The sequence below is a fragment of the Phoxinus phoxinus genome, assembly GCF_949152265.1.
Source record: "Phoxinus phoxinus genome assembly, chromosome: 2".
Taxonomy (NCBI): domain Eukaryota; kingdom Metazoa; phylum Chordata; class Actinopteri; order Cypriniformes; family Leuciscidae; genus Phoxinus; species Phoxinus phoxinus.
The window spans coordinates 11,329,351-11,354,607 of record NC_136877.1 but is presented as its reverse complement, the minus strand read 5'-3'; the positions used below and the strand labels follow the sequence as shown (position 1 = coordinate 11,354,607).

The 25,257-nt window shown below is 36.9% G+C and overlaps 1 protein-coding gene across 3 annotated transcripts in view; it reads right to left on the bottom strand.

The window, feature by feature from the left end:
* LOC307011911 (adhesion G protein-coupled receptor L3) overlaps positions 1–25,257 on the bottom strand; it is a 305,103-nt gene that overhangs the window by 93,272 nt on the left and 186,574 nt on the right. For all 3 annotated transcript variants that reach the window (XM_079638009.1, XM_079638010.1, XM_079638008.1), the window contains one exon: positions 20,230–21,030. In XM_079638009.1, the coding sequence (XP_079494135.1) occupies positions 20,230–21,030 (801 nt within the window). The remainder of the gene's footprint in view (positions 1–20,229; positions 21,031–25,257) is intronic.

Sequence of the window (25,257 nt, the reverse complement as noted above, 5' to 3'; positions counted from 1 at the left end):
GGTGACCTCTGACCCGACGAATGTCATTGCTCCTATTCTCTTATATCGAAATCCTCCACAATTTTCTTGAAAATGTCTCGTTTTAAACTTCTAATTTGTCTTAACCCAATTGTATGGAGTCGTAAGGATTACTTTTATGATGAATGGATCATCGGAGCTTTTCGGAGCTTCAAAAACTCAGGCACTATTCAATATCATTACAAAGATGGGAAGAGCCAGATTATTATTCAATATAACTCTGATTGTGTTCAGCTGAAAGAAGAAAGTCATATACACTTAGGATGGCTTGAGTGTGATAATTATGGGATAATTTCATTTTTGGGTGAACTATTCCTTTAATCTCAGTGTATTATTCAGTTCATAATCAGTTCTCATTGTGTTGTACCCGGTTGTTTTGTTCTTGTTTGATAGTGAAGAGTGTTTTGTTTCTAGTTCTTTCTAAACAAACCCTTAAACGGCTGCAAATAGATACTTTTTTTCACCTAGATTGCTACCGGTTGTGACAATTTTTATTAGAGGTTCAAGCGCAAAAAAATATGATCTCACTGCGTACTGCTATTATACCAGACATGTTGCTATGGTAACCACACCTTCCAATACATCTGTGAAAGAAATAAACAACCACAAATGTCTATAGTAACAACAACCTACACTTTACTTCTATACAATATGCAGAAACATCCACACTAGAGTTGTTTTAGAATCACTGTCTGAGACACTATTACATTTTGTATTAATTTGCTAAATGTATTGTTAAGAGGAAACCCCTTGAGATGTGACATCTCGTTTTCGAGGGGACCTCAGGAAAAACATACTTCACATACATGCATGCATACAGTACATACATACATACATACTAACAGAACAAAGACAAAAGCTCTCCATCAAACCAAAACCACCCGTATCTTCCCCAATCCAACCATTAGATATTAAACAATAAACAGAAGGTCATCATTTATATACATATATATATATTTCTATATAGAAAAATAATAAATACATCAAGCATGAGGAAAACAGTTGCTGCTTGTATGCAAATAATTAAGAAGAGAGATCTTAAACTGGTGAAAATATATTATTAATATTAGTTATATGAATTATATAAATATTTATAATATTTTGTTGTGTGCTTTAAAATATGTAAATTTATTTTTATTTAAATTTTAGTTTGTTGTTTTAGTTACTAAATAATTTCCCCCCTTTTTTTCTTTCAGTTGATGTTTTTTTTTTTAGTAACGGAAGTGTTTTTTATGGTGTTTTTATATTAGTTTACCAGTTTACCATGAAAAATAGAAACATCTGACAAACATGCATATTAAAAATGTGAATACATTGTAAGATTCATTTAAATTTCGTAAAACAATAAAAAAACATATCCATTTAGTCTATGAAGCCCTTGCTCTGATCGGCCGACGGATAAGTGTGTTGTGTTAGCAGAACTTTTTCATCATCATACAGCAACATTACACACTAAAGAAAGTTAAGCATGTAAAAAAAAAAAAAAAAAAAAAAAAAAAAACAGCATAATAGATCCTCTTTAAAGTAAAGTACAGATCCACACCATCCCGAGGAGAACAAGAAACATCACTACACCAAACTATTTTTTTTCCAGTTATTGCTCATCCATAAATCCAGAAACAGAATTGGTTTGCATAGTGCAATTATCAAAGATGAAAGCAAGCAAATAAATGAATACATTTTGATTTTACGAAGTAGAGCTGCCGCACAATCAATAAAATCAGATTCTGTATTCAACTGCAAAAAGTTGCAATTAAATGACATACATACAGTATGTATACCATCTGCACGCATGACAGGCTCCAAAGTGCATGCATACTCAATATATCTGTATATTTCAACATGCATTTCAACAGGAAGTCAGTAATGACAGAATGATCTGCCAATGCAACTGCTGTCAGTCCTCCAAACCCAAATAAAGGGCTAAAATGATCTGACTGGGCTGTGGGAGTCTGTGGTACACAGAGCCTCCAAGGGTGATAATGTGCTAATAAACACAGAAACGAGAGAGAGGGAGGGGGACAAAGCAATAAGCAAACAGAAGAGACACTGGAGAAATTATGGGAAAGGCCCACGACCCAGGAAATAACACACACACACGCACGTGCACGCTCTTGTTCTGCAGGGTGATGTGATCCTAATGGCTCTGTGTTTGTGTGGGCAGAACATCTACAACGATCTATAATTGTTTACATTACAGATAATTACATTTCCTGCCGTTTTTAAGAACTGACCGCGTAAAGCCACCAGCACTAGAGTGAACGTTACTGGTAATATAGTCTCCTGCAGTCAGACTTTTGACTATTGGCAATTGACAATTATGGCAGAGAACTGCACATTTAGGAAGACACTGCCTGTCCTACATGTAAAACCACAGCGTGGTATCGGTTTAATGCAGCATTAATAGAGGCACACAAACCTGACATCAATGATCCCTCATTAATAGACATGGAAAAACAAACTGATCCCAATTTGATGCCGTAAACCCGTAAAAAAACTGCTCCTGATGAGCATGTCTACAGTATACAGATGAGGCTTTTGTGAATCTTTGTGAATCTTTTGTTTCGTACCAGTGATTCGGAACATGTAGCATGATATGTAGCATGATATCAGCTTTGTGACTTCATAATGTTTAGAAATGTCAACGGTTTGCTGCTAGGGGCGATTAACCAAATGAACCAGTGGTTTTTACCTGATCTCTGATCAATTTTATTCCTTTTATTGTAGACCTTTTTGTTGACACATTTGAAGAGAAAAAGGAAGAATTGTAGATAATAGTCTCTTATTTGCCTGATTAACAAATAAAAGCTCTCCATGAAAAAAACAAGAACAATTTAATAACAACAATTGAATAAAATAACACATACATTAAACTGACACTTAATATTTAATGCTATTACATTATTTGTTAATTGCATTTAAAGGGGTGGTTGATTATGATTTTACTTTTCTAACTTTAGTAAGAGTGTAATGTTGCTGTTTAAACAATAAACAGCATTCAAAGTTCAATGCAAAGGGAGATATTTAATTTACAGAAATTGCTTTTAAGGACTACAACAAACAGGTGATAGGGACTACACAAGCTTCCTCTTGGGTCAGTGACATCTAAGTGACATGAAGACATAACTCACTACTAAGAGCCTCAAACAAAACTCATGAATGAATGAAGACATAACTCACTACTAAGTGCCTCAAACTCATGAACGAAAGAATGAAGACATAACTCACTACTAAGTGCCTCAAACTCATGAACGAATGAATGAAGACATAACTCACTACTAAGTGCCTCAAACTCATGAATGAATGAATGAAGACATAACTCACTACTAAGTGCATCAAACTCATGAACGAATGAATGAATGAAAATATAACTCGCATCTAAGTGCCTCAAACAAAACTCATGAATGAATGAATTCGCTACTAAGTGCCTCAAACTCATGAACGAAAGAATGAAGACATAACTCACTACTAAGTGCCTCAAACTCATGAACGAATGAATGAAGACATAACTCACTACTAAGTGCATCAAACTCATGAACGAATGAATGAATGAAGACATAACTCGCTTCTAAGTGCCTCAAACAAAACTCATGAACGAATGAATGAATAAATAAATATATAGCCTAACTCGCTACTAAGTGCCTCAAACAAAACTCATGAATGAATGAATGAATTTAATTAATTAATTAATTAATTAAAGAAATACCAAATCATGGCCCATGAAGACATAATACTAAGCGCCTCAAACCAGACTCTGAAATAAATGAATAAATGAATCGATCAATTAATCAATAAAATATATAATATTCAAACATATAATAACGCATAAACAGTGCTTTCCTGTACATGGTTTTTAATAGTTGTTTTTTTATTTTATTGTTTTTTATGATGCAACAATAACGGAGCAAACTATACCATGTTTGAAAAATATGCCTGGGCTTGACACACAAGTTTGTGTGCAGTGACCATCACTTTCTATTCAGTAGATATGACTGAATCCAGATTGATATTTCAGCAGTTAATACCTACTTTTGAGTAACTCAACCCATGATACATTACATTCATGTTGATGACTGTTTGAGTGTCTGGTAGCAGATGTAAAAAAAAAAAATCAGTCCAGAGTTTTATAACTTGTTCTAATATCAATAAATTATTTCAGAAACTAATATTGTTCATTAATTTCACAAACCCTGCACTTGCCCACTGTTATGAGCAATTAAAAGTTCAGCATCACCTGCTGCATGAGTTAATTCTGTTTTAAAACTTTAATAAGTCGTGCCCAGAGGGCTGCTATACTTCAAAAAGAGCAAATTAACCTGATTATTAATTTTTCTTTCTATTTTTGGCCTTTGCTAGTTTAAAGATAAGGATAGCGATGATAGTGAGAAGAGAGGCTAATGGGATCAGCTAACGTCACACACTGTCCGCCAGCCCACATCGCGGATTCGTTTTAAACTAAATCCACACACATCATGCATGTTATCTCATATCGGTTTTTATCTGACAATTTGTATTTTCTGAGGAGAATCTGTTAGTTAACACACTTCCGCATTGCCATGAGTATGTAGAAGGAACCCTTTTGACGACAACAAAAAAATTATTAATACAACAAATACTGTATATAATTTCATTAATAAGGATATATTAATGCATATTGCATAATAATAGTAATGATAATAGGGCTGTAAACGATTAATCGCGATTAATCGAATCCAAAATAAAAGTTTGTGTTTACATAATTTATGTGTTTGTATTGTGTATAATTATTTTGTATATATAAATACACACACATGCATGTATATATTTAAGAAAAAGTTGTTATTTATATATAAAATAGTTTATTTTTATATAAAAAAATCATATCAAAATATATATGCCGTATATAAATGCAAATATTTCTCAAATATATACATGCATGTGTGTGTATTTATATACACAAAATAATTATACAGTACACAATACACACATATATTATGTAAACACAAACTTTTATTTTGGATTCGATTAATCGCGATTAATCATTTACAGCCCTAAATGATAATAATAAAAAACATGAAATTCCTTTGTTATAACCTACCATATGGCAACAACCACACACGCAAACACACTGCTCTTGTGACTCCATAATAAACATCCGCAGCTTGTGAATCAATGACAGCCATGAGCGCAGCTTCCAGCATCTCTGCATCATTAAACATGAACGCATAGAGACGCATCATCAGGCACTGTGGGAGGAAAACGCTTACTCCAGCATCTCAACATAAACTCTCCCTCCACACACACACACTCAGCAGCTCTGGATGACAGAAAGACTAGATGCCACCCGATTCCTCCCAAAACCGCCTGACCATGACTACATAAAACCTCCAAAACACTTCAGCACATCAACACGTTTGATATTTGCTGATATCTGGGATGTCTAAAGATGATTACATACATTGCAAGTTAATGGCTTTTGTTCAATATCAATCATATTCATTTGTCACATTTCAACTGATTATAATTTTAACAAGCAGCTTAAAGTGAATAAAGAGTATTTATAATGGTACAAACTGCTGTCAGGCTAAAAGTCTTCTTTTAATTTAAATCATTTCAAATGCACAGCACTGGAGTGACATTCCATCATGGCTCCAGCACTACTCATTAAAAGTCTTTCACAAAAAGATGTTTTCCCCTAGACAATTAAATGTCAGTCTGCCTGTCTGTCTGTCTGTCTATCTGTCTGTCTGTCTATCTTTTCTATCTGCAAAATCATAGCAACCGCCAAGAACACTCTGGCTACTTAAAACTTGAAACTTTGAATTTATCTTTTTATTTCAAACTCTCTGGCTAGGCTTTTTTTCCAGCCAACTTTATTATATAGGCTAATTTGTATTTGAAGTGTGTAACTCCGTATTATATGTTTCTTTTATTTTATTTTGTGATGTCAAATGCGGTCAAGCAGAGCATTTCTATGGAAGCTTGTTTCCGCCACAGAATGAAAAATGTAATTGATACTTTTTATCTCACAACTCGCAATTGCGACTTTATGCAATAAAGTCAGAATTGCAAGACATAAACTCGCAATTGTGAGATAAAAAGTCGCAATACACCTTTGGCTAAGCCCCGCCCCCCTTAGTTACTGTTGCTACGTCCGTCAACTTCATCTGGGCTCTGGTTTGGTATCAACATGGTTTATGCTGTGACAGCTCTTCCTGCTGAAATTTGATCAAACTTTTATAAAGCTGCAAATAAAGTGTTCGATAAAAGTAGGCAAAAGGGGCTGCAATATCCGTTCGACGGCTATATTCAAGACATACCGGTGAAACGCAAGCAACAACAAGGCATCCAAATAGAGGCAAAAGCAAAATGGTCACAGTCAAAAAATGAACCACCGCATATCCTACTAATCGAGACGGAGGCTGTGACTAACAATATCAAGGAGCAACACTGTTCATGCAAAGCTGGGTAACGTTAACGTTAGGTCTCTATTCACTTCTATAATCGTTATTACAAAGCAAACGGACTACGCGAGTATAAAGTTGTATTTATTAGCAGCGTGTGCTAGCGTATCAACAATTAGGGCAGAGAACCGAAATCATAACCTAACCAGCATAAACCTGTCTAACTAGTATAACTTCACAGTAAGGTTAAAAGCTAAATTTATCTTAGAGACAAAGGTGAGCTTGTTGAACCTTGAGGGGTTTCGCTGACTGAGAGGATGACGTCCACACAGTTTAATCCAAAGACGACACTTGTCAGGTTTGACTTCGGTTTTGGGAAGGGAAAAAAAACGGACACCCCCTCCAACCTCTCTGGGAAACGCGTATCTGTGTTACAAATGCCCCAGGCACAACGTTTAACCATATTTTTGATAAAACTACGACGGTAATAGCCTGCCGAGACCAAAAATATGAGACGCCTGTGTTAAAGTCAACGAAGCGCTGTGAAAAAATGTCGGACCTCTGTGGGAGCTCGTTCTTGACTGCGCTGTGATTGGTCAATCTACATTCTAGGGTGTGGCTTAGCCAAAGGCGAATTATTAATATACAACTTTTCAAATGTTTTATTCTGTGGCAGAAACAAGCTTCCATAAATGTCCACTCTGCTATGGGCAGATTTATAGATTTTGATTTTTAAATTGTGAAATTATGCTTATACAGTAAGTAAAAATTTGTTTGGATTGCCGAAAGCTACACAGACTGCCGAAAGCTACAGAACAGAGAAGCAAATGTATCGCTGCAATTCATAGAAACAACTGGACTCCAGACAGCTTTTGGATTTGGATTTACAGATCTCATTTTGTGTCAATACACTGCATTTAGGGGTAAAATCATACCCTACATATTGTATTTTTATATATTGTATTGACAACTCATCAATTAAATATTTACCATCGTATATTTTGCATAATTGGATGTTTTTAAATAAACACTGACAGAATTTTTTTCCAAGTTTGCGATATATGAATATATATGACATTGATATAGCCTAAGTGATCACCCGGATTTAGACCTATCTATATTGTATTTATATAAAGCGTTCACAGGCAAATTTGCTTTATGTATTGCTTTATGCCCGGCGTCAAAATCAGGCACATATAAATGTCAGGAAAAATTATTCCTGGCTGCATATCAATATCCATGGATCACTGGATATTTGGTAAGTTGTAAGCAACACTATATTGAGTCCAACCTTTAGTTTAAACTGATAATTGTTTGTTTTACTTGCGTTTTCACAGTTTCCCCATTAAATCCAGTCACACCGCAGGGTCTTTTGCCACTCAGCCGTGTTTCCGACGGGAAAGGTGACGTCAATGCAGACCCTCTATTCCTAAACATAACTCCACCCATTACATCCAGAGAAGGGGAGCTGGACGTCATTTGACTCCGCAGTGAGCACCACTTGGATGAACACCTGACTGCCCAAAACTGCGTCTTAATCAGGAAATCTAATCGGAGCTTGTGATTTGTGATCACAAGTTTTTTTTTTCAGCTGAGTGTGCAATATGCTTTAGACGGTCAGTGAGCACGGGACTAGACAAGAATGAACCATTTTATATCTCACAGGAAACTCAATTAAATGGTCAATCTGTAAATCTGTCTCGTTCCGCCTCTCAGTAATTTCCTATCCATGCAAGAAACATTTTTAAAACATTCGGTCCATTATCAGGATTGACGGCAGATGCAACGCGTTCCACGGCAATGGTTCGCGTTTTAGCCGACGTGCTATTACACTTAATTTGAAGTGCTCTTCTTGTCATAATTATCTCTCGTTCCTCTTCTCAGCACCAAAGAAAATGAAGAGAAGTTTCTCTCCCTGTCAGAAATAGCTCATTACTTTGAATTGTCTCTCTATTCTGGTGTGTTATCAGTGCGAGTGAGAACTGGCTCGGCTCATTCACGTCTGGCAGAAAGATGAAGCATCTCTATCATTGCTCAGTCACAGCCATTTCTTTAATTAACATTTGGACCGTTTTCATAGTTCCCATCATGGCTGGTTATGGTATTGCAGGGTAAGGTGCAGACACACACACGCTTTCCTTTGTTTTTTATACTCCCAACACATGGGACAAAAACGATCACTTTTAACTGCTGTTTCCAACATTTACACTTTGATATTAAAATAATAATACATTTAATATTAAATGAAAATGTCTCTGATACCTTAAAACTGTTACTAGTACATCATAGCTCGAAGAACATCCAGACAATGTCAAAACCTCAGCATACTCTGAAGAAGACACTTCATTAAAGGGATACTTCACCTCTGGAAAGATGAATGTGTATTTAAAATGGGTCATTTATGTAGTAGAAATGTGAAATTATTTTTGAATTTGGAGCCTTCTAGACTCAGAAAAGCCAGACAATTTATTTTTGGCTCATGTGGATGAAAGACAACAACTCCCAGAATGCACTTGCTTCGCTGCCCTACGAGGCCACTCCCAAGCCACGCCTACCGGTAAGAGCGCAGTTAAAAAACTAGGCTAGGCTACTAGTTGATTCGAAACGTAAAAGTCGCTGTTTTATGGTGAGTCTCTGTGACAAGTCTGCCCGGGATTTCGAGATCGCCCAAAATGTCCGGGATTTGGCTTTTGCGCTCTACAGTCGCCATTCATTTTGTTTACTGTGGCGAGCAGGACAAGGCCGAGGGCCGGGGGAGAATGACGCGAGGCCAGTGGCGTGATTACTGATGAGCCGCACTTGTGAGACGCACCGGTCTCGTATCTCTCACAGAGGAGCGGGAATTTTTTTAGCAATGTTAAAACGCACATTAACCGATCACTTGTTTAGCGTTCATGTAAACACTTTATTCAGATTCACCAATCGGAATGAATTCAGTTAGATTTAAACAAAAGGTGTGCGTGTAAACAATGAATGGCAACTGTAGAAAGCAAAAGCCGAATCCCGGACATTTTGGACGAATTAAGGATGTATGGTAAACCCTACTACTCAGCTTTCTCCACAGAACAAGAGCCTGTTAGCTTAGCTTCCAAAAAAAGATGTCTGACACTATTTGTACATTCTGTGAGTGAGATCCCACCCTCTATGTGCGGGTTGAAAACATGCGGAACAGTTCCTTCTACTGGCTGTAGCTTTTAGCCTCTGGCCAAAAAATCCTCTGATGATGCAAAATGACGATTTTTGCGTCATCGGAGGATTTTTTCCAGACAAAAAATACATAAATCTCTCGTCTCAGGGGGACATGAGGGAGGGAAGCATGGTAATTTGAAAATACTACAGGTTTTCTACTGATACAAAGCTTAATGCTAAATGCTGAATTATCCCTTTAACAATCAAAATGCATTTATTGAATACAGAACTAACTCTGATAGCATGTGCAAGGACATTTGTTTGGGATATTTAGATAATCTGCCTCATTTTTAGATCATAAAATTAAAGTAGATCATATTAGTAGCTAACAACGCCAGAACAAAAAAAAAGGCTATTGCATTCAATGCAATTCTCATTGAAGTCAACATTAAATCAAAGTTGATGATATTTATTTTCTTAATGCATGTTACTGGTCTTATTGTGAAAGATTCATCCTTGCATGTATTTATTTTATTCTTTATCGGTCTTTCTCTCTGTCAGTCTATCTATCAGCAAAATCCTAGTAATCACCCAGAACAAATGCCTAGCAACACACTCACACGACCACATATAACACCCTAGCAACCACATAGCAACCACCCAGTAACACCCTAGCAACCTTCCCAGAAAGAGTTGGATCTTCTGTTTCATGCCAACTTTAAACAGAACAGGAGATTGGTCAACACATATTATGTTTAGCAGATTAAAGGCCCACTGAAGTTCATTGGAATGCGCAGCTTTGTATGATGCGTTGTTGACGTCATTTCCCCTGAAACCAGAAGCTAAGGCGGGACTTATTGAATGGCTCCTCCTCCTTTTCAAATAGCCAATAGCGTTTAGTTTACCTCTCAGACTGCAAGTCGTACTTGACAGCACAATGGAAGCGAATGGGTGCGCTGATAATACGTAGGATTCAATAGTAGGGGTGTGAATAAATTCTAGCCATTTCATCCTTAACCAACGGAATAAATCTTGAGCGTTTGAACAACCGAACACGCATCTCCAACCCATATTGCTCCGATACATGTCAACAGTCTCTTTGGCCAGGTGGTATTTATAGCATAGGGTCAGAACACTTTAGATTCTAGAGAGCATTTGATTGGACAGAAGATGTGATGAGAAGCTGAAGTGCGCAGTGACGTCATAAAAATCTGTGATCCATTTTAGCGGAAGTGAGAGACTGTATTTTGAATGCTTATATCTCCTAAATGTGAATGTTGCCATTGTTTGTTTCAACACCATTGTTGGAACACACCAGGTTATTCATAACCTTAAGCCTACAACATACTGAAAAAAAAAAAAAAAAGATTTCAGGCCTTTAAATAAAAAGTCCTCATTCTTTTATTTTTCCCCTTCTGAGGCCTGCTTTGTTAGTGAGCTACAGTTCAACCCATCTGCCCAGGAGTCTGCAGGTCTTGACTCCGCATCGAACAATGTATTATATTATACCGAATGCCGGTTCGAGTCAAAGGATCTCGAGTATTCATGGCACAATGCAGCGCTCCTCTGAGGTCACGGCTTAACATATTCCACTCTGCATATGGGCCAGATTAGGTCAATTACCGTCTGCCTGAAGGGCCCTGCAGAGCGGAGCATTGCGGTGAGGCTAGGCAACACTTCAGCTCCCATAGCGCGTCCCGTACCAGCTCCAAACATCACTGCGTTTGACGTTCCCTCAGATGGTCTGAATATCATCAGATGGGGCATGCAAAAGCTATAAGGGAGAGAGAGCTGCTTTTCCACACAGCGGGTCAAAACGGGAGATCAGTATCTCACACGGCACCGTCCATCACAACAGCTCAAGAGGGACGCCTCAGACATGTCAGGTTTCAAAGAAAAACAAGGTCATGTTCAATGGCATTCACTATTTCGAGACTTCATAATAACTAAAGCGTAATTCGCTTTAGTAAAAAAGAGTGTGCCACAAAAATAAACAGTTATTTTGAGGGAAATTTCATTTCATGTTCACATTGGTATGGAACTGTCATCTGGAACAAATAAAGACCAAAGAAAATGTTCTGCACCTCGTGGGGTTCTTGATGTCAATTGTGTTATCTACTGCTGATTTGAGATCATGCTGATTCTGTAATGTGGTGCTTATTTTGGATTTTTTCATCTGAATATGTTGTTCTCTGGTTCTAATTTTGAAGATCAGGCTATACTTCAGTTTTGTATTCTGAATCCCAAATGCAGATCTGATGATGATTTCATGATTAAACACCAATTTCATGACCCTGTGTTATATTCCAGATTATATTCCAGTTTTGTCATTTGAGGTGTCAAATGACATTTGTCAGTTTTGTCAAATGATTTTGCATTCTAAAGCCGAGTTCTGGATGATAATGATTTCATAATTAGACACTGATAGCATGACTCAGTGCTTACTTTGGTATCTGATGCTGATTTTGCAGATTCCAAATTAACTATATGGTATCATGCTAAATTTGGGCAATTCAATGTGATTCTTTCTGATGCTCATTTTGAATATTCATAATATTCATGTTATCTGATGCAGATTTTGATGCGCTCATGTGGAGTCTTCTATCTGATGCTGATTCTTCGAGATTCCATGGTGAATCTGTTAATTGATGCTGAATTTGAAATCCACTGTTTATTCCAACGCTATCTCACGACTAATTCGTACAAATTCGTAGAAGTGAGTACGAGGTGGCTAACTGGATAATTCGTACAACCTCACTCGTTATACTGATTTTTTTAAGATTACACAGAAACATATGAGACAGAATTGAGCACACACACACAAACACACACACAAGGCCACAGGAGCAGGGCATGAGGATAGATGTTGTAAGCACAGTGTTCATCTCTCTCTTGACTGCCTCTATAGATGAACTAAAGCTGGAGAGGGAACGCGGGGAGGGGGGTGATAGAGTGCGACACACGTGTGCCCGTGAGCCAGGGGATTTTCAACAGTGAGTAATGGAGCTGTGTGCAGCGATAAAACCAGCCTCCAGCCAAATGCTCCCTGAAACCTAAAACATATAGAGGAGCTAAAAATAAACGTACAATACTGTATGAATTAAATAGGCGAGTTGAGATTCTGTCCAAGTCATAATTCACCCGGAAATCAACAGAATGTCACGGTTCAGGGGGCCTCATTTATAACCGTTGCGTACGCACAAAATACGCCCTGAAAGAGGTGTACGCCACTTCCGACGCATAAATTGTGATTTATAAAAACAAACTTGACTGGAAAATTTGCATACCTGCACGCAAACCCATGCGTACGAACGTTTTGGAGACGGAGCAGTTTGGCGACACCGATGGTGAGCTGAGGGACTGACGGCAATACCAAACGAAAACAAATTATTAAAAACAGAATTAGATGCAGCAAGTTTTCGGTTTTGTTTAGCTAGCAAAACTTGTCATTGTGTAATATTATGTCTTGCATGACAGGGTTTCCACAATGAGAGTCTGCTTGGCTCCGATGAAGACATATAGATTGTAGATCCTTTTCCCGTGCCACTTTTTGTCAGTTCAGACGGAAAGTTAGGTAGTTGCTGATTGCCAGCCGCTCTCGCTCTGTCTTTACAGTGTACGTGAACACACTGATGACGTAAGATGTCTGTGTGAACAGCCTGCGCAGTGTTATGCAAACACACCAGGGAACACATGCTATAGGACCGTTCGGACCGAACGCAACGATTGAACGAACATTTTATGGTCCTCCGCCTTCCACAGATGAAATATATTTATAGAAATACATTTAGACCGCTTAACAGAGTGATTGCTATCAGGATATAAGGAGACATTCAACCAGCATGAAAAAAAATTATGCAGAGAATCACCTACGGCACCCTTACATCTTCATTATGAGTCCTAATCATAAATACAGTGCACGTTCACAATAACGGTTTAAATAAATAAAAGAATGATTTATACTAGTATACACGTTTAGATTAAATGTGCCATTCTCATTAATGGAGTTAAGCACTTAAATTACATGAAATCATTACCGAGAAGTTAAAAAAAAAATTATATTCTAATAAACAGAAATATTTGTAGTGGATGCAATGCTTTTGAACACTTTTCCTGTGGCATGCTGTGTTTTAATGTTTGCTTAGCGCATGATAATAGCAGAACTCATGATCTGAGAAAATATTTTCACACATATAATGATCAATCATTTTCCTGATCTGCTTTCATTAAAATATAAAGCAATAAAACAACACTATTTGGCCAGAGGAAAAGATTGAGAAAAACTTTCTCAGAAATGTATTTTATACTATTGTATTTATTTTGTCAAAAACAAGGCAGGGGCTACTACATTATTTTTAGCAATGTAATGTGACGGTACACCCGTATATCATATTTTCCTAATGTCTTGTACCATTAAACATGGTATCACATGGATGAATATGCATATGCAAATGATATGCAGATGAGGATATGCATAGTAAAACTAGCGAAGTTATATCGGGGAGGAGATGGGGTGATATTCCGCTGACTGGGATTAATGAAGGGAATTTAGCTCAGGTTCTGGCGTACGCAAGGTTTTATAAGTCTAAATATTTTTTGGCCTACACCATTTTTGGCTTGCAGGCGCACGTACACTTTTAGTAGGGATCCTACGCACACGCACAGTTTTATAAATGAGACCCCAGGTCTGTATTTTCACTTCTGTTGTCTTCCTATCGTGTCTTTCAGATTTGGGAGTGACTGACTCACTCAGCAGTCATCATCAGATGATGACGTTATTCAAGCCTGTTCTCACCTGTTGATGATTTGGTTCCCCTATATATACCTCAGTGTTTGCGTCAATCCCTGTCAGATCGTTGTTCTTGTCTGACCGTGTTGTTTTTCTCATCTAGAATTTATATTCGTTCTCCTTCTCTTCGTGGTTTGATTCATTCACTACATGTCTGGATTATACAGATTGGACTGTCTGACTGATTCTCCCTGCTCAAGTTCATTTGGAAATATCTTCATCCTCCAGGCCTTTGTGAATTATTTCTCAGTGGACTAAATAACTATTTTATTGCACTCTGCGTTTGGGTTCTGTCTGTTTACGGGTATGACACTGAAGCTTTTTCAAGACCATTAAAGGGATACTTCACTGCTGAAAAGATGAATGTGTATTTAAATTGGGTCATGTATGTAGTAGAAATGTGAAATTATTTTAGAAGTTGGAGCCTTCTAGACTGAGAAAAGCCAGAAAATGTATTTTTAGCTCATGTGTATGAAAGACAACAACTCCCAGAATGCACTTGCTTCGCTGCCCTACGAGGCCACGGTTACATTTACATTTATGCATTTGGCAGACGCCTGTATCCAAAGCGACTTACATTGCAGTATCCTAATACATAGGTATGTGCAATCCCCTGGGATCGAACCCACAACCTTGCGTTGTTAACGCAATGCTCTTACCACTGAGCTACGGCAGACTAAAAAGCAGTTATAGAGAACAGTATCGAAAGTTGACTCGAAACTGAAAAGACGGCGTTTTATTGTAAATCTCCGTGATGTGTCTGCCCGGGCTCTTCCTCCTGACCGCCGGGCGGGTCTCGCTCCTCTGCTGCAGCGGCTGCTCCGGCATCCTCTGGTTCCTCCATCGTCCGCGGCTGTTCCTTGCTGTGTTGCGGCTCGTGCGGGTGGCCACGAGCGCCAGATTTGCGCGCCTGATTTCGGGTTTTGGTTTCTGCGGTCGCCATTCATTATGTTTACATGCACACCTTTTGTTTCAATCAGACTGAATTCATTCCAATTGGTGAATCTGAATGTAGTGTTTACATGAACGCTAAAAAAGTGATCGGTTGATGTGCGTTTTAGCATTGCTAAGAAAATTCTTGTGTTTTCGTCTCGGTCGGGATCCGTGTAAAGCAGAATGCATGACCTGCAAAGCTGGCCCGAACGTGTCAAGTGTCAAATAATGTAATAATGTAGGCGTAGTGAATGGCAACTGTGGAAAGCAGAAGCCGAGTCCCGGAGATTTTGGGCGATCTCGAGGTCTGGTCTGGTGCGCGGGTCCGATGCTTGTGGCTGCTACTGATACAAAGCAGGGTGAAGTATACCTTTAAGATTTTCTGCATTGTGACATTATTTTCAAAACATTTAAGCACATTTCCCCCAAAATGTTCAGAACCACAATGTATCAGTTTTTTTTTTCCTCAATGATGATTACCATTTGATTCTCATAACTGTAATTCAGTTTTTAACAATAGCTTTCATTGTTTCATAAAAAAAATAATATATATATATATATATATATATATATATATATATATATATATATATATATATATATATATATATATATATATATATATATATATATATATATATAGGCCCTTTACTAAATGGCACACTTGCTATGCACTTGTAGCCTGGCTTCGCCCTCCTACGTACTTCCTACGTACTTCATTTTCCTTCAGTACTACATCTGGGTTTGCGGTATATTCTTGGGTTTTCTCTGAACAATTTTTTAACGGTCCAATCAGCGAAAAGAGGGAGTGGCTGAGAACGATGACGTTGAGGTTGTGCGCTAGTTTGAGTTTTAGGGTTACGTCACCACCAAACGTTAGCGATTGGTTATGGCAGATCCAGAGTGACTCTGGGCAGATCCAATAGTTTTAAACTTCAACAGAGTGACCGCCTACAAGGAAGTTAACGCTTGTCAATGGAGAGCGGCCAGACTCTCTGCACAAAATAAATGTACGAGAGTCTGGTAGGACCAGGCTAATGCACTTGTGGATTCTAAAGGTGACTCACAGGCGACCCCTTTCTGGCTGCTGTGCCAACATTGAGACTTTTCATTGTTTGTGAGTTCTGTTTGTCAGTCTGTGCATTGCTGGTGGAAATGTTTCAGTGACTCTTTCTGAACTTTATCGTGTTTTACTGTTGGAGCTACATAAATGCTTTATAAGTGAGTCATTGAATTGTTTACTTAACCATCTCCATTTAAAGTTGGCATTAAAAGGTAGTTGTGATAGACTTTTCTTCCTATATTGTGACGCATATTCGAGTGAAATGCCTTCTTGAACAAGACAAAATGTAGGACAGGATTTGATTGTGTCCATGGGAAAATGATTGGATGGTTGTAGTTTGCTATTGGTTAATATCATGTCAGTAACTGTGAGGGGAAGTTATTTTCTTTAAATATTACGAGGCACATGAATTTAAAAGAAAATGATGTGCACAGTTAAATAATTTATAATAAATACTGTAATATTCCATAAAAAAAGAGAATTTTCCATTTTGATTTTATAGTCATTTTAAAACACTGATTTATCCAGGAAATGAAATACAGTAATGTTGCTCAGAGATGCGATGTTTGATCTTTGCTTGCAACTATTTTCACAGCAGCACTTTGTCAAAAAGTCGAACTTTTGTTTAATGTTGTTCTACAGCAATATTACGATTGCAAGTGTGTTGTTCTGAATATCAGCATTGCTGTAATTCGGCCACAGGTATTTATAACAACACTCTTGCTTGTCATTTTGATTAATTATGTCACTAAGGCAAAACCTTAAATATCTTATACCTAAAAACCTTATAAAGAAAAAATGCATCTTATAACTCAGTTTCTGCAACATCTTTGCATTTGGGGAGCATCTATGCATAGTGTGTTCACTAGGTCTTGAAACTGTAATAGTGAACAGAAGCACATCAAAAGAGTCACCTTCAGATGAAGGTTTCAAGGTTAATTCCAGGAGAATCATGCCGCAGGTTTTGTGTGTTCAGGGGAGAGAGCACACACATACGTGTGCGCGCACACACACACACACACTGCTGCTCTCTCTGCATGTGTAAATTGAGAATGTTCTGAGTGTCTGACTGCTTGTAAGAGCGCCTCATATCACACAATCATTTAATAAGATCAACACAAGCCTTCCACAGCGAAACACACACCACAGCCACACACACAACATAATCTATGCAAGGGTCGTCGAATGCACTGCAAGCATGTCTGTGCCATTAAACTGAATGTGTTCTGAGTTTATACCTCACAATTTTAAGAGGGGGAAAAAAAGGCAAAACTGCAACTTGCAAGGCATCATCTCCCAATCGCGAAAAAAAACCCCCAATGTTTTAAACAGAAATGTAAGAAATAAAAAGTGAGAACTATGAGGAAAAAAGGTTGTTATTATTATAATTTTTTTAATTGTGAGTTTATAAACTCACAAATGTGGGTTATAAAGTCCAAATTGTGAGATACAAACTTGAAAATCTAAGAAAAAAAGAAAAATGTTTACCTTTTTTTATTTATTTGTATTACTCCATGGTAGAACAAAGCTTCCATATCAAACTGTTGCTCTACAGAAAACTGACTGTAGAAGACGACAGTTCACACTATAGGCAATGACCACTAAATTAGATTTTAATACAACTGATGAATTATATGTACAATATAAACTATATGGCTGTCTAATATTATAAAAAAATCAAGTAGCACGTGTAACGGTATGATAAAACAAGGAAGTGAAGACAATCTCTTTCTGAAAGCAGTCAGTAAAGAGCAGAAGCTTGAGTGATGACGGTTCATGACAGGCTGAGAGCGTAAATGTGATGTGGCCGCTGTCAAAAACACTTTCATTCAACTGTGTCCGATATTTTGGCATACAGATCAAATGCAACAAGGACATAAAATTCAATGCATGCCCTCCAATCATCTGCTGTCGTCAGGGAAACATACTTGTGACTTTGAACATGGACTTGTCGGTCACTTTCATTAAGAAAATAATCTTCTTGTTAGAGCTTACTGGCTAAGACCATATCACTACTACTATTTCTCACAATAAATGCTGTTCTTTTTATATATATTATATATATACATATATATATATATATATATATATATATATATATATATATATATATATATATATATATATATATATATATGCGCTTAAAATATTTTTTAAGAACATTATAAATATCTTCATTGTCACGTTTGATCAATTTAAGGCTTTCTTGCTCAACACAAATATTAATTTCTTTCTTTCAACAACAAAAACAAAATCTTACTGAGCCCAAACTTCATTTAATAACTTCATTTGATTTTACAAAACAGTAAAATATTTGTAAAATAAATAAATAAGAAATGTGGTGGCAATTATGATACTTTGCCTGAAAAAGAGGGTGACTGAGGAAAAAAAGTCCGGAATGCAATTAGAATAGCCTACTTTGTAAGCTATTTGACTTGTTTTCCTTTAGTGACGATCTAATGCATCTTCTGCATATTACTGTGCAGAAGTCAATGTGTTTCCCACGGTCTTAGTGAAGATGTTTATGAAAGTTTTCTTGCTTTTAATTAAATGGTGAAAGGAATGTCACACATTGAGTACCATTCGCTCTGTAATTACCGCCAGCCCAGGCGACTACATTCTGACTTTCACTAAGAAGCCAAGAACTTCCCCTCCACTAACTTCACTAGATGCTTTCCAATTAGGAAAGGACATTCCAAACGTTCTGGTCTCACCAATAACTCAAGCAAACACCACCGAAGCTCATCTGTGTGTCGCCCGCAGGCACTAAACAACTCATTTAACTAAATCAAAGGCAATTTTTCCAAATGCAGCACTAAATGTCATTAGTAACTTTGCTAGTTTAAAGGAGGGGTGAATCTCATGAAAACACATCCTATAGACCATTTTGCAAGATGTAAACAACACTGGTCCAGAAACACTTCCTGTTTCAGTTTGTGACTGGTTTCTTTATTTCACATGTAAAGAAAACATCTTAAAGATGTTTGTTTAACTTTTTGATTCAGTTTTATATGTTCTGTTGGTTGTATTTTGTCCTAAACTGAAACAGGAAGTGCTTCTGGACCAGTGTTGTTAACATCTTGCAAAATGGTCTATATTTCACCATAAAATCAAAAGAAATTAAGTATCATATTTTGCATAACGGAAATATGTATTGCTTTGCATTGTGACATTATGCTACATTTAAACTGTATGCAGTACATTCCCAAATAGTTTAATTCTCATTAGGTTTTTGTTCCTATAATTTGAAGTTACATTTGAATAGAAATACAGTATAAATTAAGAAAGTAAAAACAAATAATATGATGTACTGAATAAATAAGTTTTCACTTTATATCTACTCTAGAATTGAACAAATATGTACAAATGTAATTCCTGCACGTTATATAGTAATGAGAGTTTTTACATTATGGAAATGAAATGTCACAATTCAAAACAATCTTTGTCCTAAAAATAGGCTTAATTTCCTTTAAAGTGTGCAGTATTTAAAGTGTGCTTGATGAGTGAAGTGTTTTTCTCCTGCTCTGGCACATCTCCTGTAGAAACATGTTGGGGCAGAACACATGTATGAAAGGGTTTTATTCCTTTATATAAATGGAAGGGTTTTTTTAACATTTTGTTAACGTTAAAGCTGTGATGACCATTAATCGCCATAACTGAACTAAGAGCCACAACACGTAAACAACCCTAGACAGCAACATAGTGTAGGCCCAGATCCGGCCCACACCTGGGCCGTGTGGAATCCATGTGTACGGCCGACACTATGTTGCTCTCTAGGACATTGATTGCATAGGGTCTTTCTGGTCATTTTCTTTTAAACTGGCTGTGCAATCTTTCTTTTTTTTGCAATTCATTCAGAGAAAAAGAGTTTCAAAATAAAAAACTAAAATTCATGCAAACGTTCCAGCTCTTACCTAGCCTGTTGTCCAGTACTCCAAAATCCAGGGAATATTTGACCACATGGTAGTTATTCCACACATAAAGTAGATTATCTCTGGGATTATAATCCACGGCGGCGATGTACTGGTATGAGTTTGGGAAAAAGATGTCCAGATAGCCATCTTTGCTCAGCTCCGTGTTGTAGATGTAGTCGATTTTATTCCCAGTGGATTCGCTATCGTCGTCTTCGTAGACGCTCTTGACCACGTACAAGATTCCACAGATCATGAAAGCGTTGGAAGCGGAGCGTTTGTCGTAGGCCGTATCCCATGTTCCCTCCACCCGAAGCGTGTACGGGTTCAGCTGGCTGATCACAATCCGTCCGTTGTTTTGTTCCGTGGCATAAATCACCCAAAGTCCGTTCTCGTCCACTGCCAAATCGATATCGGACTTGCCGCCCCAACGGTATGGAGACGTATCGTGGTAGTTTGCGCTGGCAATGATGGCCTCGCCGCTCTTGATGCGAGTGCGCAGGTCGAACTTGACGATATTCCGCGTGCGCTCCTTGTTGAAGAACAGCGCGCCGTCGTAGACGACGAACCCCGTGCCGTCCACCCGATGGGGAAGTTTGTAGGTGGTCGTGGGTCGGCCTGCAACGAAGTCCTCTTTGCTGGAGTATTCGGTCAGGGTGTCTGTGCGATACGGCGTCCAGGGCATGTAATAGATCTTATCCGAGGCCTGAAGGGGGTCTTTACACCAAGCTCCCGACTGGTGGTCCGATTCAAACAGATGCTCGCTCTGATAAACGCCACGCAAGAGCCCTGGGCACAAGAAAACTACAAACAAACAGAGAGAGAAAGACAAGTGAGCGTGGGTTTGAAAGCATCAAGCCTCTTCACTTCATGACCATTTTCATTTATCTGGATGGATAAGATGGATAACATCTCTCTGCCGTGTACACAATGACATGATAAGTTAGAAATGTGTTAAGTAGACACATTTGGGCTGCTTTCAATGATCCATTACATTATATAAAAGGAACCCGATAAACAGATTATGCCAAGTTACGAGAATGACAATCCTTCACAGTTCTTAAACATAAACGCAGCTCTCATAAACCGCCGATACTCTCTTGCATTTCTGCTCGACTAGATTGTGCCATATCACTTTCACTAGACAATGACTGGTACTCTCACAATGTGACGCATTACATCTGCTGCATATTGTATTATTGTATCGTATTCTAGCCAAGAAGAGTTCATTTAGATAAGATGTTGTTTGACTGACTGACTGATGTTAAAATAACAGTTATGGCTTATAGACTTTCAAGAGAGCAGTATCATATTTGTTGCTATTTGAATTTGTAACATGAATAGTAACATGCTTTTTAGTTAAATTTAGATTCTGCTAATACATAATATATTTTTTATTAGTAAAACAATAAAAATCACACTAAAACGGTCTTGTTATGATTTACCTTTAGTTACAAGTGTCTTTTATGTAGATTTTATTGCTTTGCCCTTTACTTTTTAAATGCTAACTATATTAAAAAACACCATAAAGATACAATAAATGTGTCAATAAATAATACATATGAATAAACAGAGTAAAATATTCAATGTCAATATTTATTGGTTGGAGATAATTCATAATGTATTCCCAATAAAGCTTTATCTTTTTTTTTTTAACCAAATTATGCAAGAATGGTGAGAACATATTTTAAATATAAAAACATATTAACTAAATTGTGTAAAATAAACCATTGCAATATGTAAAATGTTCTATGAGAAGATAATGTATTATAATTATATTTAAATATATAACAATTATTTAAAATTGTAAAAATATCTCACAATATTTCTGTTTTTACTGTATTTCTGATCAAGTAAAGGGAGCCTTGATGAGCAGATACAACTTCTTTATATAATAATGTAAACTTTAAGTAAGAAATTCAAGTAATGAATAAAAAGCTGCTGTATAAAGACTTGGAATACAGCCTCATATTGACGATATTTTGATATATTTTGTTTTTTTTCTGTTATTTTTTAAGCTTGTCACCCATAGTGACTATACACTGTAAAAAATTGTTGTTTCAACTAAAATAAATAAGTGTTAGTGCTGCCTTAACATTTTGAGTTAAGTCAGCTCAAATATCCAAGTTGTCACTTAGTACAGATTTCAATTTGACGAAACTCAAAATTTGAAGGGAGCACAAACATTTTTTTTAAGTTGAAACAATTTTTTTTACGAGCTGTGTGATCATTCTTCAGAATTTCTCCTTTTAGTTCCACAGGAAGCAAGAAATTCACAAGGGTTTGAAAATTATTTTCCTTTATTGGTGAACTAGTAAACTTGGGGTACGTTTACATGACAACAATGTACTAAAAAAGGAAACGTTTTTTCCCCTTACCATTTGTTTCTTCTAACGTTGTCTAACGAAAACGATCCCCATTCACACAGATCCACGAAAACGATTAAAAGTGCTGTATTCTGCATGCACCAAACCATAGTTGTCAATGTCCTTTTTTTAAAGCAACATATAGACTAAACACATAATACGCATGTGCATGACAACGGTTTCACAAATTCACGTTTTTGTATTTTACACGAAACAAATAACGGTATCGGTTTCAAAAACGTACACTTTGAAACCTGGTTTCAAAAGTTTGCATTTTCAGGCCCCCAAAACGCCATTGCCATGTAAATAAACGGCCAAAATGCATAAGGCATTTTCCGTTTTGCTCCTGGAGGTTCACTTTCCCAGGGTGTTTAGCTCTTGCTCTAATTAAACACACCTGAAGCAGCTAATCAAGCTCTTCAGGGCTACTAGAATCTTCCAGACAGGTGTGCTGGAGCACGTTGCCTCTAAACTCTCTCCCTCAAGCAGCAGGATTGTGCACATGCAGAAAGATTTCATTTAAACTTGAAGTTGGCATTTCAAATTTTGATAAATAAGAGCGAGCTCATTAATGACAGCTGGTCAAAGGGGCCAGAGGCCACCGAGACATAATAATGAGCTTATTCTTATTACAATCTGAACGGATTCCATCCCGATGCTAAGATATTGTCAATTTGTGTCATCTTGATTTATTGCGTCTGCGCGCACAAAACTAATAATACGAGTATTTTCCTCCATTTGGGTCCGCTCTAACCAGCCATGCAGCATCAGAACAGAAAGATTGTGTTTCTTTCCAAGGCTTTAGCCCCGGAGAAATTGATTAAACCCAAGGCCTGACTGCGGCAATCCATACACTTAACCAGATTAGGTTAGAAATATATAAACTCATTCCAATTAATTTCCTGCGAGGGGTCAAATCTGTTGATACCAAAGACAGTGTAATCTACAGAGACAGCGGTAACTGAGCAGCAGGTTTGGGCCGTGTGCGTCTGTGATTGCATTACTAAATCTAGGATATTTACGATAGCAGAAAAGCTCAGAACGGTCAATAAATTAAAGCTAAACTGCGCTCTGCTTACAGCTGGAAGCTCTCGGCAAGTGTGGGTGTTTCTACGAATATGGGCACTTTCATGTCCCAGGGGTTGATTTTTATGAAAACAGTAAAAATGACTTGTTAAATGTTTTACCTTTAGTTTTCATTGTTTTACTTCAAACGCCTTTCATGCAGATTTTATTGCTTCACCTTTACTTTTAAAAGCTAAAACTACGAATATTCATCATGAAAATATAATACATAAAAGACATAAAGTAAACCATTTCAATATTTATTGCATGAAGATAAGTCATATTTTATTATAATTATAAAAATAATTTATTCCCTTTATAGTTTATATAAAGTTACGTCTTATATATATTTTTTAACCAAATTATGCGGGAAGAGTGAAAATATATTTAAAATATATAAGATTTAAACAAAACAGAGAACCAGTGTAATATTTGTTGAATGAAAATTATTTGTGAAGATAATTAATTTCTTGTAATTATTATAATTTATTCCCTGATAAAGTTTTATCTAAAGTTGATTATTATACAGTAGTTTTACCGAAATATCCAAAAAGAGTGAAAATATAATTTAAATATATAATATGTATATTATATTATACTTTGCCTCTTTGACTGAGTCCATTAGGAAGTCTGAGCATCTCTGAGCGAGGAAATGATACAGCGCTGAACACTTACACAGGTATTATAAAGGTTAATGAAGTGGGTCGTTCAGCTCTAGCGTCTGCCCCATTATAAGGCTGCTAAAACCTGTATCGCATCTGAAACCTACCACACACAACACACACAAACTGTGCAGCACTGAAAAACACATACACAACTCTCTGATTGTCCATCTGGATTACAGTGATATACAGTGAACGGCTATATCAGAAAACAAGTGCGCTGGTCTGTATCTTAAACCTGCGTTTAAAGTGAAGCCCCGCCGTTATCAACATCACATCACTCTACTGATGCTGGCCGGAGCTCAACTACACACAGATTTAAGGTTTTCTAGAAAGTGTTAAAGCGACAGACGCTGCTCCAGATGGGCTGCAGGAGCTCGAGACCAAGGATTCTGATTGGATGAAAAAAGGTGAAGAAAAGGTTGTCAAGGAATAGTTCAGCCACAAATAAACAGTCCGTTTGAATTCACTCACTGAACATTTCTTTTTAAAACCGCAGTGTCTTTTCTAATCAGTGGAACACTAGATGAGATGTTTTTTACAGAATGTTAAGCCTTCTTTCATATTGTGGAATGAAGTAGTATTTACACAAGTTAACACGTCTATTAGGTCTGAAACGACTGGATCAAAATTATCAGTATTTTTGTCTTATTGTCATATTTTCCAGCTAAAAGTTTGAATATTCTTAACTTTACAAAACTGCAAGATACTAAGACATGTTTTTAGAGAATATATCTTGAATTAAATGTATTTTGTCATAATAATTAGTTTTTAGTTTAAATCATTACAGCAGAGAGGTAAGAAAAATAAATGATTACAACATATATTATACAAAAAACAAGTTTAAAATGTAATTTCTTGTGAAATCTTAGTGAATTGCTTTTGTGAATTTACCATGTTTAAATGATGTTTAGGTTTTTTATTTTTCATAATATAAT